Source organism: Schistocerca serialis, chromosome 4 (assembly GCF_023864345.2).
Source record: "Schistocerca serialis cubense isolate TAMUIC-IGC-003099 chromosome 4, iqSchSeri2.2, whole genome shotgun sequence".
NCBI lineage: Eukaryota > Metazoa > Arthropoda > Insecta > Orthoptera > Acrididae > Schistocerca > Schistocerca serialis.
In genome coordinates, this window is record NC_064641.1 from 48,491,402 (window position 1) to 48,505,439 (window position 14,038).

Here is a 14,038-nt window from a genome sequence, read left to right on the forward strand (position 1 = left end):
GATAATGGCGACATGGTCATCTGCCGAAATATTGTGCTGTTGGACACAGTTCATCCATGAACTATTTCAACAAGATATGAACAGTTCTGCAGGTTCCATTTTAGTAAACCTCCAGCAGAATGGACAAATATGGGTGATAATCTCCAAAAGTTCAAATGTATGTTAAAAGACTTGCTATTGGCACACTCCTTTTATTCCATCAGTATTCCTCACTGTAGTTTAGGACCTTTCACTGTGATGTGTTAGTTATTTAATGTGTATTATTAAAAATTCTTGTTATTTTTTTTTTTTACTTTATTAAACTTCTTTTACTTTTTGTCATCATTTCTTGAGGTATGTAGTGAATCATTCCATGGCTGATTACCTCAGCATACATGATCACAGAAAACAGGAGAAAAAATAAAATTAAAAATATAGTACCAAAAAGGAATCAGTATTTTGTTGTGTGATACATTCTCAAAACTTTCTGAAAATACTGGAGGGAGTAAAATTACAGAATTGAGCGTATTTCCTTACATCCATCTCTGCTGTCTCTCAGGAAATCTGCCTTGAGTCATGGACCTATAAAAAATGGCACAATGATTTTTGTAATTTTCAGGATTTCATCTTTTAACTAATGGCTAGGGATGGTGTTATTCAGTGCAAGGTTTGCTGTCCCTGCGAGGAAGCAAATACAGAATTTTGTGCCCATTGATTTCAATGCATCATCCTTTCTGCCATATGCTATGTTGTCTAAAACTGATATGGTGAGACTGTGGCTGTTTACAATTAATGTAGGTTAATTCTTACAAAGAAGAAGACAGCAACCAGCCACTATTAACACTGCTATTTATTTAGGTAAATAGTGCCATAACCGGTTTCGAATTGGCAAGTTCATCATCAGACGGTTGTTCACATGATTTGTAAGATACGATTATGTAAAGTGTATCTTGCAAATCATGTGAACAGCCGTCTGATGATGAACTCGCCAGTTCGAAACCGGTTACGGCGCTATTTACCTAAATAAATAGCATTATTAATGGTGGCTGGTTGCTGTCTTCTTCTTTGTGAGAATTAACCTACGTTATTTCTGTCATATCTTGAAACTGAGTTGACTTGGCACATTGTTTCTACTTGCCTCTGGTTTAATAATCCTCCAAATCTTTTGTAACAATATTATGAAAAGGAAAGTTGATACTCACCATATAGTGGAGATATTTAGTTGCAGATAAACACAACAAAAAGATTGTCACAAATAAATCTTTTGGCCAGTAAGGTCTTCATCAACAGTAGAGGACACACACACACACAAATGCAACTCACACACGCAAATGCAACTCACACACATGACTGTAGTCTCAGGCAACTGAAATCACACTACGAGCAGCAGCACGAGTGCAAGATGGGAATGGCGACTGGGTGGGGGTAAGGAGGGGCTGGGGTGGGAAGGGGGAGGGATAGTATGGTAGGGGTGGTGGACGGTGAAGTGCTGCAGGTTAGTCGGTGGGCAGGGGAGGGGGGAATGCGCAGTTCAGAAAAGCTGGTGTTGGTGGGAAAGATCCATATCGCACAGGCTGTGAAGCAGTCATTGAAATGAAGGATGTAATGTTTGGCAGCATGCTCAACAACAGGGTGGTCCACTTGTTTCTTGGCCACAGCTTGTCAGTGTCCGTTCATACAGACAGACAGCTTGTTGTTGTCAAGCCTACATAGAATGCAGTACAGTGGTTGCAGCTTAGCTTGTAGATCATATGGTGGATTTCACAGGTAGCCCTGCCTTCGATGGGATAAATGATGTTTGTGACTGGACTGGAGTAGGTGTTGGTCAGAGGATGTATGGGACAGGTCTTGCATCTAAATCTATTACAGTGTTACGAGGCGTGGAGGTCAGCATCTAGGAAGGTGACTTGTTGGGTTGAGATTCCTCCAATTCTTAGCCCTCACCAACGAAGTTCCTCAAAACCATATCAACCAAGCCCATACCTCCTTCCTGTACTTTCTCTCCATGGCAAAATTCTCCTGCTATGCAATCCCAAATTCCTGGAACCCATAACACACATTGAAACTCTTGCCCTGCACGATGCCACCTCAAAAAGCTCTCCATCACACTCACTTCCTACTGCCACCTTGGAGTACCACTGTCCGCCACCCCTAAAACAACCTCCAAACCTCCCCCACATCCCCTCATAGCTGACAAATCCTGTCTCGCAGACCTACCACATTTATCCCACACCCCAAAACTCCCCCCCCCCCCCCCCACCCCCTCACCATCACACAGAATCCAGAACCTAAACAGACATGTAACTCAGTCATGAACCTTTCCTCCGTAAGTCTCAGGCCCACAGAAATACCAGTCCTCTTCAAAGGCCTCCCCTTTAGCACCACTCCCAAATTCAATCATGCAGGACTTGTTAAAGACCTTCTCTCCTTCTCCCGGTCCCTACAATGGAAACACTTTTTCGCCATCAACCCTACCAATCAGGCTCAACCAAAGACCAATATTAAACCCTGCTTAACTCGGTTCACTCCTCCATCCAACTGTGATCCACCACCACTGCCCCCAAATCATCCCCTTCTAACTTTCCAACATTTCTTAGCCTTGAACCTTGCCTCAACATCATTCTCCAAACCCGTCAACATGCAAACTAACTTTACATAAGCAGAAAGAACCTCAATCCACCATCTGAAAACCAATCCTGACTTTATAATTCTACCAGCAGACAAAGGCTCCACCACTGTTGTTTTGAACCGCAAGGACTATTTGGCAGAAGGACTCCACCAGCTGTTAGATACTTCCACCTACAAACCTTGCGACATTAACCCCATTCCAGAAATCCAGCAGGATCTCTAGTCACTACTCAAATCCTTAGGCCCATCCCAGAACCTCCCCTCAGAGTCCGTCTGTCTGCTCACCCTTACCACTCCCCGCAGTCCTACCTTCTACATGCTTCCTGTTGTTGTTTTGGTCTTCAGTCCTGAGACTGGTTTGATGCAGCTCTCCATGCTACTCTATCCTGTGCAAGCTTCTTCATCTCCCAGTAGCTACTGCAACCTACATTCTTCTGAATCTGCTTAGTGTATTCATTCCTTGGTCTCCCTCTACGATTTTTACCCTCCACGCTGCCCTCCAATACTAAATTGGTGATCCCTTGATGCCTCAACACATGTCCTACCAACCGATCCCTTCTTCTAGTCAAGTTGTGCCACAAATGTCTCTTCTCCCAAATCCTATTCAATACTTCCTCATTAGTTATGTGATATACCCATCTAATCTTCAGCATTCTTCTGTAGCACCACATTTCAAAAGCTTCTATTCTCTTCTTGTCCAAACTATTTATCGTCCATGTTTCACTTCCATACATGGCTACACTCCATACAAATACTTTCAGAAATGACTTCCTGACACTTAAATCTATACTCGATGTTAACAAATTTCTCTTCTTCAGAAACGCTTTTCTTGCCATTGCCAGTCTACATTTTATATCCTCTCTACTTTGACCATCATCAGTTATTTTGCTCCCCAAATAGCAAAATTTCTTTACTACTTTGAGTGTCTCATTTCCTAATCTAATTCCCTCAGCATCACCCGACTTAATTCGACTACATTCCATTATCATCGTTTTGCTTTTGTTGATGTTCATCTTATACCCTCATTTAAAGACACTATCCATTCCATTCAACTGCTCTTCCAAGTCCTTTTCTGTCTCTGACAGAATTACAATGTCATCAACGAACCTCAAAGTTTTTATTTCTTCTCCATGGATTTTAATACCTACTCCGAATTTTTCTTTTGTTTCCTTCACTGCTTGCTCAATATACAGATTGAATAACATCGGGGAGAGGCTACAACCCTGTCTCACTCCCTTCCCAAGCACTGCTTCCCTTTCATGCCCCTCCACTCTTATAACTGCCATCTGGTTTCTGTACAAATTGTAAATAGCCTTTTGCTCCCTGTATTTCACCCCTGCCACCTTCATAATTTGAAAGAGAGTATTCCAGTCAACATTGTCAAAAGCTTTCTCTAAGTCTACAAATGCTAGAAACGTAGGTTTGCCTTTCCTTAATCTTTCTTCTAAGATAAGTCGTAGGGTCAGTATTGCCTCACGTGTTCCAACATTTCTACGGAATCCAAACTGATCTTCCCAGAGGTCGGCTTCTACCAGTTTTTCCATTCGTCTGTAAAGAATTCGCATTAGTATTTCGCAGCTGTGACTTAGTAAACTGATAGTTCAGTAATTTTCACATCTGTCAACACCTGCTTTCTTTGGGATTGGGATTATTATATTCTTCTTGAAGTCTGAGGGTATTTTGCCTGTCTCATACATCTTGCTCACCAGATGGTACAGTTTTGTCAGGCCTGGCTCTCCCAAGGTTGTCATTAGTTCTAATGGAATGTTGTCTAATCCGGGGGCCTTATTTCGACTCAGGTCTTTCAGTGCTCTGTCAAACTCTTCACGCAATATCTTATCTCCCATTTCATCTTCATCCTCTTCCATTTCCATAATATGGTCCTCAAGTACATCACCCTTGTAATGGCCCTCTATATACTCCCACCTTTCTGATTTCCCTTCTTTGCTTAGAACTGGGTTTCCATCTGAGCTTTTGATATTCATACAAGTCGTTCTCTTATCTCCAAAGGTCTCTTTAATTTTCCTGTAGGCGGTATCTATCTTACCCCTAGTGAGATAGGCCTCTACATCCTTACATTTGTCCTCTAGCCATCCCTGCTTAGCCCTTTTGCACTTCCTGTCGATCTCATTTTTGAGACGTTTGTATTCCTTTTTGCCTGCTTCATTTACTGCATTTTTGTATTTTCTCCTTTCATCAATTAAATTCAATATTTCTTCTGTTAGCCAAGGATTTCTACTAGCCCTAGTCTTTTTACCTACTTGATCCTCTGCTGCCTTCACTACTTCATCCCTCAAAGCTACCCATTCTTCTTCTACTGTATTTCTTTCCCCCATTCCTGTCAATTGTTCCTTTATGCTCTCCCTGAAACTCTGTACAACCTCTGGTTCTTTCAGTTTATTCAGGTCCCATTTCCTTAAATTCCCACCTTTTTGCAGTTTCTTCAGTTTTAATCTACAGGTCATAACCAATAGATTGTGGTCAGAATCCACATCTGCCCCTGGAAATGTCTTACAATTTAAACCGGGTTCCTAAATATCTGTCTTACCATTATATCTATATCTATCTTGGCCACAATAATGCATTCACTAAACTTTTTGTAGTAGCTTACCCGCATTCCTATTTTCCTATTCATTATTAAACCTACTCCTGCATTACCCCTATTTGTTTTTATGTTTATAACCCTGTAGTCACCTGACCAGAAGTCGTTCCTCCTCCCACCGAACTTCACTAATTCCCACTATATCTAACTTTAACCTATCCATTTCCCTTTTTAAATTCTCTAACCTACCTGCCCGATTAAGGGATCTGACATTCCACGCTCCGATCCGTAGAACGCCAGTTTTCTTTCTCCTGATAACGACATCCTCTTGAGTAGTCCCCGCCCGGAGATCCGAATGGGGGACTATTTTACCTCCGGAATATTTTACCCAAGAGGACGCCATCATCATTTAACCATATAGTAAAGCTGCATGCCCTCAGGAAAAAATTACGGCCGTAGTTTCCCCTTGCTTTCAGCCGTTCGCAGTACCAGCACAGCAAGGCCGTTTTGGTTAGTGTTACAAGGCCAGATCAGTCAATCATCCAGACTGTTGCCCCTGCAACTACTGAAAAGGCTGCTGCCCCTCTTCAGGAACCACACGTTTGTCTGGCCTCTCAACAGATACCCCTCCGTTGTGGTTGCACCTATGGTACGGCTATCTGTATCGCTGAGGCACGCAAGCCTCCCCACCAACAGCAAGGTCCATGGTTCATGCTTCCTAAAATCCATAAACCTAACCACCCAGGATGCCCCATTGTGGCTGGCTACTGAGCCTCCACTGAGAGAATCTCTGCTCTTGTAGACCAACACCTTCAACTTATAACCCGGAACCTACCCTCCTATATAAAAAATACCAACCATTTCCTCCACTAACTCTCCACAGTTCCTGTTCCTTTACCACACGTTGCCCTGTTTGTCACTATTGATGCCACCTCCCTTTACACTACCATTCCTAATGTCCATGGCCTTACCGCTATTGAACACTACCTTTCCAAACCAACAACCTTCTTTCTAGTGGCCGTGACCAACTACATCCTCACCCACAATTACTTCTCCTTTGAAGCTATTACCTACAAACAAATCCGGGATATGGCTATGGGCACCTGCATGGCACCATTCTATGCCAACCTATTCATGGGCCATCTAGAGGAATCCTTCCTAAAAACCCAGAATCCTAAATCCCTCATCTGGTTCAGACTCATTGATGACATCTTTGCGATCTGGATCGAGGGTGAGGACATCCTGTCTACATTCCTCCAGAACCTCAACAACTTGTCCCCCATTTGCCTCACCTGGTGCTACTCAACACAAGCCACCTTCCTAGATGTTGACCTCCACCTTAAAGATGGCAAGATGGCCACTCCGTACCTCTATGCATTCAAACTTACTAACCACCAGCAATACCTCCACTTCGACAGTTGCCACCCATTCCATACCTATCTGTTCCTTCAATACAGCCTAGCCACCTATGGTTGTCGCATCTGCAGTGATGAGCAGTCCCCCTCAAAATATACTGAGGCTCTCACTGAAGCTTTCGCAGACCATAATTATTCTCCCAACCTTGTACAAAAACAAATCTTCCATGCTTTATCTTTCAAGTCTCCCATAACCTCCCAAAGCCCACCGTCCAGCCACAGACAAGCATACGCCTCATAACTCAGTACCACCCAGAACTGGAGCAACTGAATTACATTCTCTGCCAGTGTTTCGACTACCTATCATCGTGCTCTGTAATGGGAAATGTCCTGCCCCCTATCCTTCCCACCCCTCCCACAGTGGTATTCTGCTGTTCACCGAATCTACAAAATGTACTCGTCCCTCCTTACACAACCATTGCTTCCAACCCCTTACCTCCTGGCTCATACTCCTGTAATAGACCTAGATGCAAGATCTCTCCCATACATCCTCCCACCACCACCACCACCACCACCACCTACTCCAGTCTGGCCACAAGCATCACCTATCCCATCAAAGGCAGGGCTACCTGTGAAACCAGTCAAGTGATCTACAAGCTAAGCTGCAACCACTGTGCAGCAATCTATGTGGGCATGACAATCAACAGGCTGTCTGTCCATATGAATGGCCATCGACAAACTGTGGCCAAGAAACTAGTGGACCACCCTGTTGCTGAGTACACTGCCAAACATGATATCCTTAATTTCAGTGACTGCATCACAGCCTGTGCCATATGGATCTTTCCCACCAACACCAGCTTTTCTGGATTGCACAGATGGGAACTTTCCTTGCAATACATCATATGTTCCCATAACCCTCCTGGCCTCAACCTTTGTTAGTCACTGTCCTCACCTGTCCAGCCCTTTTCCTGTTCCCATTCCAGCACTACACAGCCTTCATTCCACCATCACACCAGTCTTTTAACTTCTCTCCCCTGACCTCCTCATGTAAACATGAGATGTGGAGATTGTATTGATGATTTAGAATGAGCTTTATTAGGAGTATTAACATAAATTCTCTGTATTACGTTTGTGTTACTGTCATTTTCAACTGTATTCAATAAAATTGTTCATGTTTGTTGTTTTCTAAAGAAGTTATTTATTTCCCCTATCCTAGAAGACTATTTCAAAAACCATACAGTGCAGATTATCATTACTGAAGTCATCTAAAGTATGTATTGTACATGGGGACATAAATGACCTAAGGTGCCTGTAAGTGGACCTCCACCCCACACGCCTACCTAAGGACTAAACGTTACCTATCCCTTGTCCTTGCTTCTGTTAAATTTTAATCTAATTTGTTTCATAGTAAGTATAATTGAAGTTCTGTAAGGATATATTAAATGAAATGTTAAATTCGTCTGTGAATTTTCCCCCCGTGGCCTTTGTGTACATTCTTCATAAACATCGTGACTGAGTCATTTGCTGTGATTCTATATGTAGTATTATTCTTTTATGACATATACCTAATTTGTTAGTTTGTTGTGTTGTCAACCTTTTAGCACCATGGTCAGGCAAATCATCCACTATTGTTTGTGTACCTAAATCACAGGTAGGATGGGTCTAAACACAAATTGCCACTGGCTGTTGCTCACTGAACTTCAATTGTCTTGGGAACTTGCCCACAGTAGATGAAATATCTAATATTGCCAATAGAGACATCAAAATACAAAATTCTAATCCTGTCATTGGAAATCTGACCGTACCTTCTTCAGGGAGAAAATAGAAATTGGATGTAAAAGGGGATTTGGGGGGGGGGGGGAAGGAGGAGAAGAAGCTGGTCACTCAGACTTTCCCTGTTGTGAGGATGGCACTCACTGCTTGGTCTCCCTTCTTATGAAGTGGATCTGTAAAAGGGAATATTTCCCTCATATTTTAGATGAAATGTACTTCCTTGTAATGCCTAATGTCATCCAATTTTCCACATTGCAGCTACAGTTCTAATTTTATGCATTTCTACTGAGGTCTTAGATTGAGTTGAATGTACATAATGAAATTATACTTCTGGGGCAAATTTCAACTCAAGTGGTTGTACCTGTGTATAAAACGTGCCCACCATAAATAACGTTGTCTTGTATCATTCCACCATTATTTTACAACTGCAAGTCTGTACCCATTTCTCCATTATTGCTTCAGCTAGCATAGTGCTAAGTAGTACTGTCATACATCCAAATGAACACCAGTAATCGAAAATAAACAGCATGCTATGTGAAGAAAAGTTTACAACCTGTGCAAGAAAATAACCCGGATTCTGAGCCAGCGGCACAAGCCCACAATGAGGCAGGTGTCTACGATATAATTAGCAATCGAATAAGCCATTGGCTGGAATCAAATGCAACTGTGCTGTTTAATGCTTCTTGTGGGTTATTACCACAGGGTAACACCTGTATGCAGCTACAGAGTGATATAATGAAAGTTTATTTTATTATTGTTTAATTAAACAGTGATTTAGCTCGTGTAATGTAAGTTTATTTTATCATTGTTTGATTAAAGTAAGATTAAATTGTGCTTTTGCTTGTACTGGTTTACCTTGGTGACATAAAGACACTATTCTTTGCATTGTGTACAAAGTTTGATGTGCGCCCACTTGTGTTATAAAAAACGGTGTGCATGCTAGAGGGTTAAATATTGGATGCTTGGTTTGCAGGTATTATTGACATAAATTAACAACCTGTAAAAGTCAAGGCATTCCACAAACTATGAAGTGGTGGATTGCACAAGGGTCTTAACAAAGTCCCAAGACTCAAACATACTAGAACAGCCAAAACATTGCTGAATCAGCTCATATTGGCTCAAAGCAAAGATCTTAGCTCTAATTGTACTAAAATCCACCTTGTGAAATCCTATATTAATAACAATGACATACTCGCTTCTCTGTCTCACAGAACATATTAATAATCACAACAAAACTGAATATTCTTCAGCTCTCTGTTTATCACTGTCACAGAGACCACGGAGATAAAATTAGACTAACAGCAGCACACACAAAGAAATACAATCAGTCTTTCTCCTGACATGCCATTTGTGAATAGAATGTGTTAAAACCTTAACATATGACATAAAGATTAGATTAGATTATTTTTTCGTTCCATAGATCTGTGTTGAGGAGATCCTCGTGGATGTGGAACATGTCACTTAAAAAAAAAAAAAAAAATCTGAAATAACAATACTAATAGTATGAATATATACAATACATCATTTGTTTCTATTAAAAAATTCGTCAATGGAGTAGAAGGAGTTGGCCACTAGTAAGTCTTTCAGGCTCCTTTTAAACTGATCTTTATTTGTAACTAAATGTTTTATGTTTGCTGGCAAATTATTGAAGATGAGTGTTCCTGAGTAGTGGACCCCTTTTTGAACTAAAGTAAGTGCTTTTAAGTCCTCGTGCAGATCGTTTTTGTTCCTGGTATTGTATGTATGAACTGAGCTGTTTGTTGGAAAAAGAGATATATTATTTAGGACAGATTTCATTAAGGAGTAAATATACTGAGAGGCAGTAGTTAGTATACCCAGTTCTTTGAAGAGGTTTCTACAAGATGTCCATGAATGTACTCCACAAATAATACGTATTACACGCTTTTGGACTCTGAAAACTTTTGTTTGACTTGAAGAGTTACCCCAAAATATTATACCACATGACATTATGGAATGAAAGTAGGCAAAGTATGCAAGCTTTTTCACTTTTATGTCGCCTATGTCTGCTAACGCTCGAATTGCAAATACAGACTTGTTAAGGCGTTTCTGCAGTTCTGTGGTGTGCTCCTCCCAACTGAATTTATTATCAAGTTGTACTCCCAGGAATTTAAGACTGTCAACCTCTTCTATCTGCTCTTCTTTGTACTTTATGCATATGCTGGGTGGAAACCTCTTAGAGGTTCCGAATTGCATATAGTGAGTCTTTTCGAAGTTTAATGTCAGTGAGTTGGCTTTAAACCATTTATTAATATCCATGAAAATATCATTAGCAGATCTTTCTAGAACTACACTCTACAAACTATTTATTGCAATACTTGTGTCATCTGCAAACAAAACGAACTCTGCTTCTGGCAGTGTAACTGATGAGAGATCTTTAATGTACACAAGAAAAAGCAATGGCCCTAAGATGGATCCTTGTGGGACACCACATGTAATTTCTTCCCATTCTGATGATGACTGATGACTTAATTCATTAGTCCCTTACACTGACACCCTTTCTTTCCTGTTAGCGAGGTATGACTTGAACCATTTTGCAGCACTGCCCGTGACACCATAGAATTCTAATTTATTTAAAAGGATGTTGTGATTTACACAATCGATTGCCTTTGACAAATCACAGGAAATACCTGCTGCTTGTAACTTGTTATTTAATGAATTAAGTACATTTTCACTGTAGGTGTAAATAGCCTTTTCGATATCAGAACCCTTCAGAAATCCAAACTGTGTTCTTGATAATATGTTATTTGTGGTCAGATGGTTGAGAAGCTGCCTGTACATTACTTTTTCCAAAATTTTTGAGAATGCTGACAAAAGTGAAATCGGTCTGTAGTTTGATGGCATCTCTTTATCCCCTTTCTTTAATAGAGGCTTAACATCTGCATATTTCAGCCTACCCTATGTCATGTTCCTTATAGATTGACAGACTATAGATGTGAACAGCTCTAAAGCTGATAAAACATTTTCCTTAGGTCTGCATGTATAATAACAAGTTAATTGTGACATATACGACCAAGAAATAAGAATTCTCACATAGAAGTTGCATTTCACATGTGGCAATTTGTATCTGTTTCTGAGACCTACGATCATTATTAATTATTTAGAAAAAATATGTTATAGGTTTAGTAATAGTGCGAGTTTTGGGCTTTTTCTGGGCTAATTTTAGCAAGCTTGTGTCTTTGTCGACTCATTTCGTTTCTGTTGCAGCAATGACATCACAAATGTCTGCATCATTAATCTTTTCAGTAAACTGTTAGTGATATGTCACAAGGTTGTTTCATTAAAAAGTGGTTTAATGCTCTAGTTTGCCTCAGCCAGCCGTAATGTATGACCAATATTTTAGATTTCAGTAAGAGAACCTCTAGCGGAAATCTGTCCACCATTTATTAGTGTGTATTTGTATAGCTGACACTACTCAAGGCTGTTAGAGGTCAAAAGAAGCCATTAGCATGGGCAGGAATGGAAAATGCACACAGGACAAAAGTATTCCATAAACTTCAAATCCTGCTTTCAGTGCTGTATTCACTAAGTAGCAATTTCTGAGTAAATAGCGCATTTTGAGCTAGATAATCGTGATTTTTACATAAATATTTCTTTATCTGAATGTAATGCTATGCTGTCTTAGTTTAGTGAAAATAAAATTTATGGCAACACTCTGAAGCAAAATATCCAAGTACTTATGTTGTAATTTGCATATATGTATCTTGCAACTTAGTGTGTTACCTTTTGTTTACTTATGTATTTACTTTGCAGGAAGATGAGGAGGAAATGGCAGAGAAGCTGGAGTACGTCACTATCAAAGAATACCACCACACTATTAGAACCCATGCATTGGCTTGGAGTCCAGAAACATGCCTCGATGTTTTGCCAAAGTGCCTAATATTTGCTAGTGCAGATTCAGACTTTAAAGTCAGTGTATTTTCAAGTGACCTTGATTCAAATCATTCTACAGAAGTAAGTAACTTAATGCTGGTGAATGTCATTTTTCCATTACAAGGCATGAAGTTTGAATAGTTCAAGTTGGCCCATAAAAATAAATCTCAAAATTACTGAAATTTAGTGTGCATTGTTGTGAAACTTTCTGTCACATTGAAACTGTGTGTCAAACTGGGTCCTTGCCTATTGTGGACAATGATCTAACCAACTGAGATATCCAGGCATGACTCAGGGCCTACTTTTATATTTCATTTCTACCAGTACCTCTCTCAAGCTATCCAAACTCCACTTCTGCTCTCTTGTGCACCTTGATGGACTGTCAATCTCAGGAGAATGTAGATAATTTTTTAGGATATTGTTCTGTATGCTCAGTAACCCAATAGATGTTTTCCTGTCAATACAAAGGCACTATATTGTTTGGCAAATGTGGAGTCTTATACGTAACAATTGGCCAGATGGACAAGTACCTGCAACATGAAGACATCACATCTACAGTGGGGCCACTTCACTCCTCAGAATTATATCCACTGAAACATGCATGGGATTCTCTAGGCTGAAGTTCAATTGTAACACCATAACCATGGAGTATTCTTGACTTCCAGGAGGTGATTGGTCTAAGTGGAAGGTTTTGCCATGCTGTACAGTCTGATCTACAGTATAGGGAGGCATTGTGCATACTTTACTGCCATGTGACTGTATCAATCCCCATATTGATGTATTGTATGCCAACAGCAAATCTGTGTGTCATAAGAAAGCTTATGTTGTATTGTGTGAACAATGCTGTTTTATAACTATAAAGTATAAGCTCTTCGCTTCCATAAAAGCTTCAAATCTACTTCCCTTGGTGTGACATAACATATCATAGTGTGCTCTTTCCTTTTTGTACCGGAATATATATCACCATTTTGATTGAATTGTATTGTATATAACAGCAATGAAATGCTTTCACTGTTACAGGTTCTGGAAGGGCATAGGGATTACATAAACTGCATTACATTTGACACTGAAGGAAGACTCTTATTTTCTGGAAGTGATGACAACACCATGAAAATGTGGGATGTTAAGGAGACATTCAGCTGCATAGGATCACTGAACTTCAATTCCCAAGGTAATCTTTTATTTCATTCAGTACTCTTCCAGTGAACTTCAGTAATATAAATGAACGAACATAATCCAAAGACACCAGTGAGACAATATTTACAATAACACCACTAAATTTAACAAACAGAATTATAATGAAAGCCCAAAATAATTATAGCTTTACCGACACCCAAATCTAAAGAACTTAATCTTAGCCAGTCACAGAAAGGAAAGATCATGCTTTCATTAGCTTTAAGAAAAAAGAATTAAATTTGTAACTATACTTGATCAAAATACAAGTCTGGTTATCAGAATACAATTTCATTCAGGGGAAGTTAATTACTTTATAAGAATACATGGCATGCCAAAACCTTCCACTTAGACCAATCACCTCCTGTGCTTTTCTTATGTAGGTTATGCCACAGCATAAGGACTCAGATAATGTTAAGGTGAGCCAAACCTATATTAAATACAATAACTGTGCATGTTAAAGTTTCTCTTATAGGATGGGGAGGTGCACCTGCCCCGGATTGAAAAGGTCAAGACCAATTTCCTGCCTCTTACTAGTCAGTGTGAACTCATGCTTCACTTCTGATACCATTAATCGTCAATTCCTTTACTGCTACCAAGGGTCCCCTCTTGTGCTACAGCATTTTTTTTTATTGTCATTGTTTTCTGCCAAGCATCAGCATGGAATGCAATTAATTTTGAAATGTGGAGATGATTA

General features: G+C 40.1%; 1 protein-coding gene across 1 annotated transcript in view; it reads left to right on the forward strand.

The window, feature by feature from the left end:
* LOC126475363 (nucleoporin Nup37) overlaps positions 1–14,038 on the forward strand; it is a 66,990-nt gene that overhangs the window by 34,868 nt on the left and 18,084 nt on the right. Inside the window, exons 2-3 of the mRNA XM_050103179.1 lie at positions 12,049–12,249; positions 13,189–13,339. Of these exons, the coding sequence (XP_049959136.1) occupies positions 12,049–12,249; positions 13,189–13,339 (352 nt within the window). The remainder of the gene's footprint in view (positions 1–12,048; positions 12,250–13,188; positions 13,340–14,038) is intronic.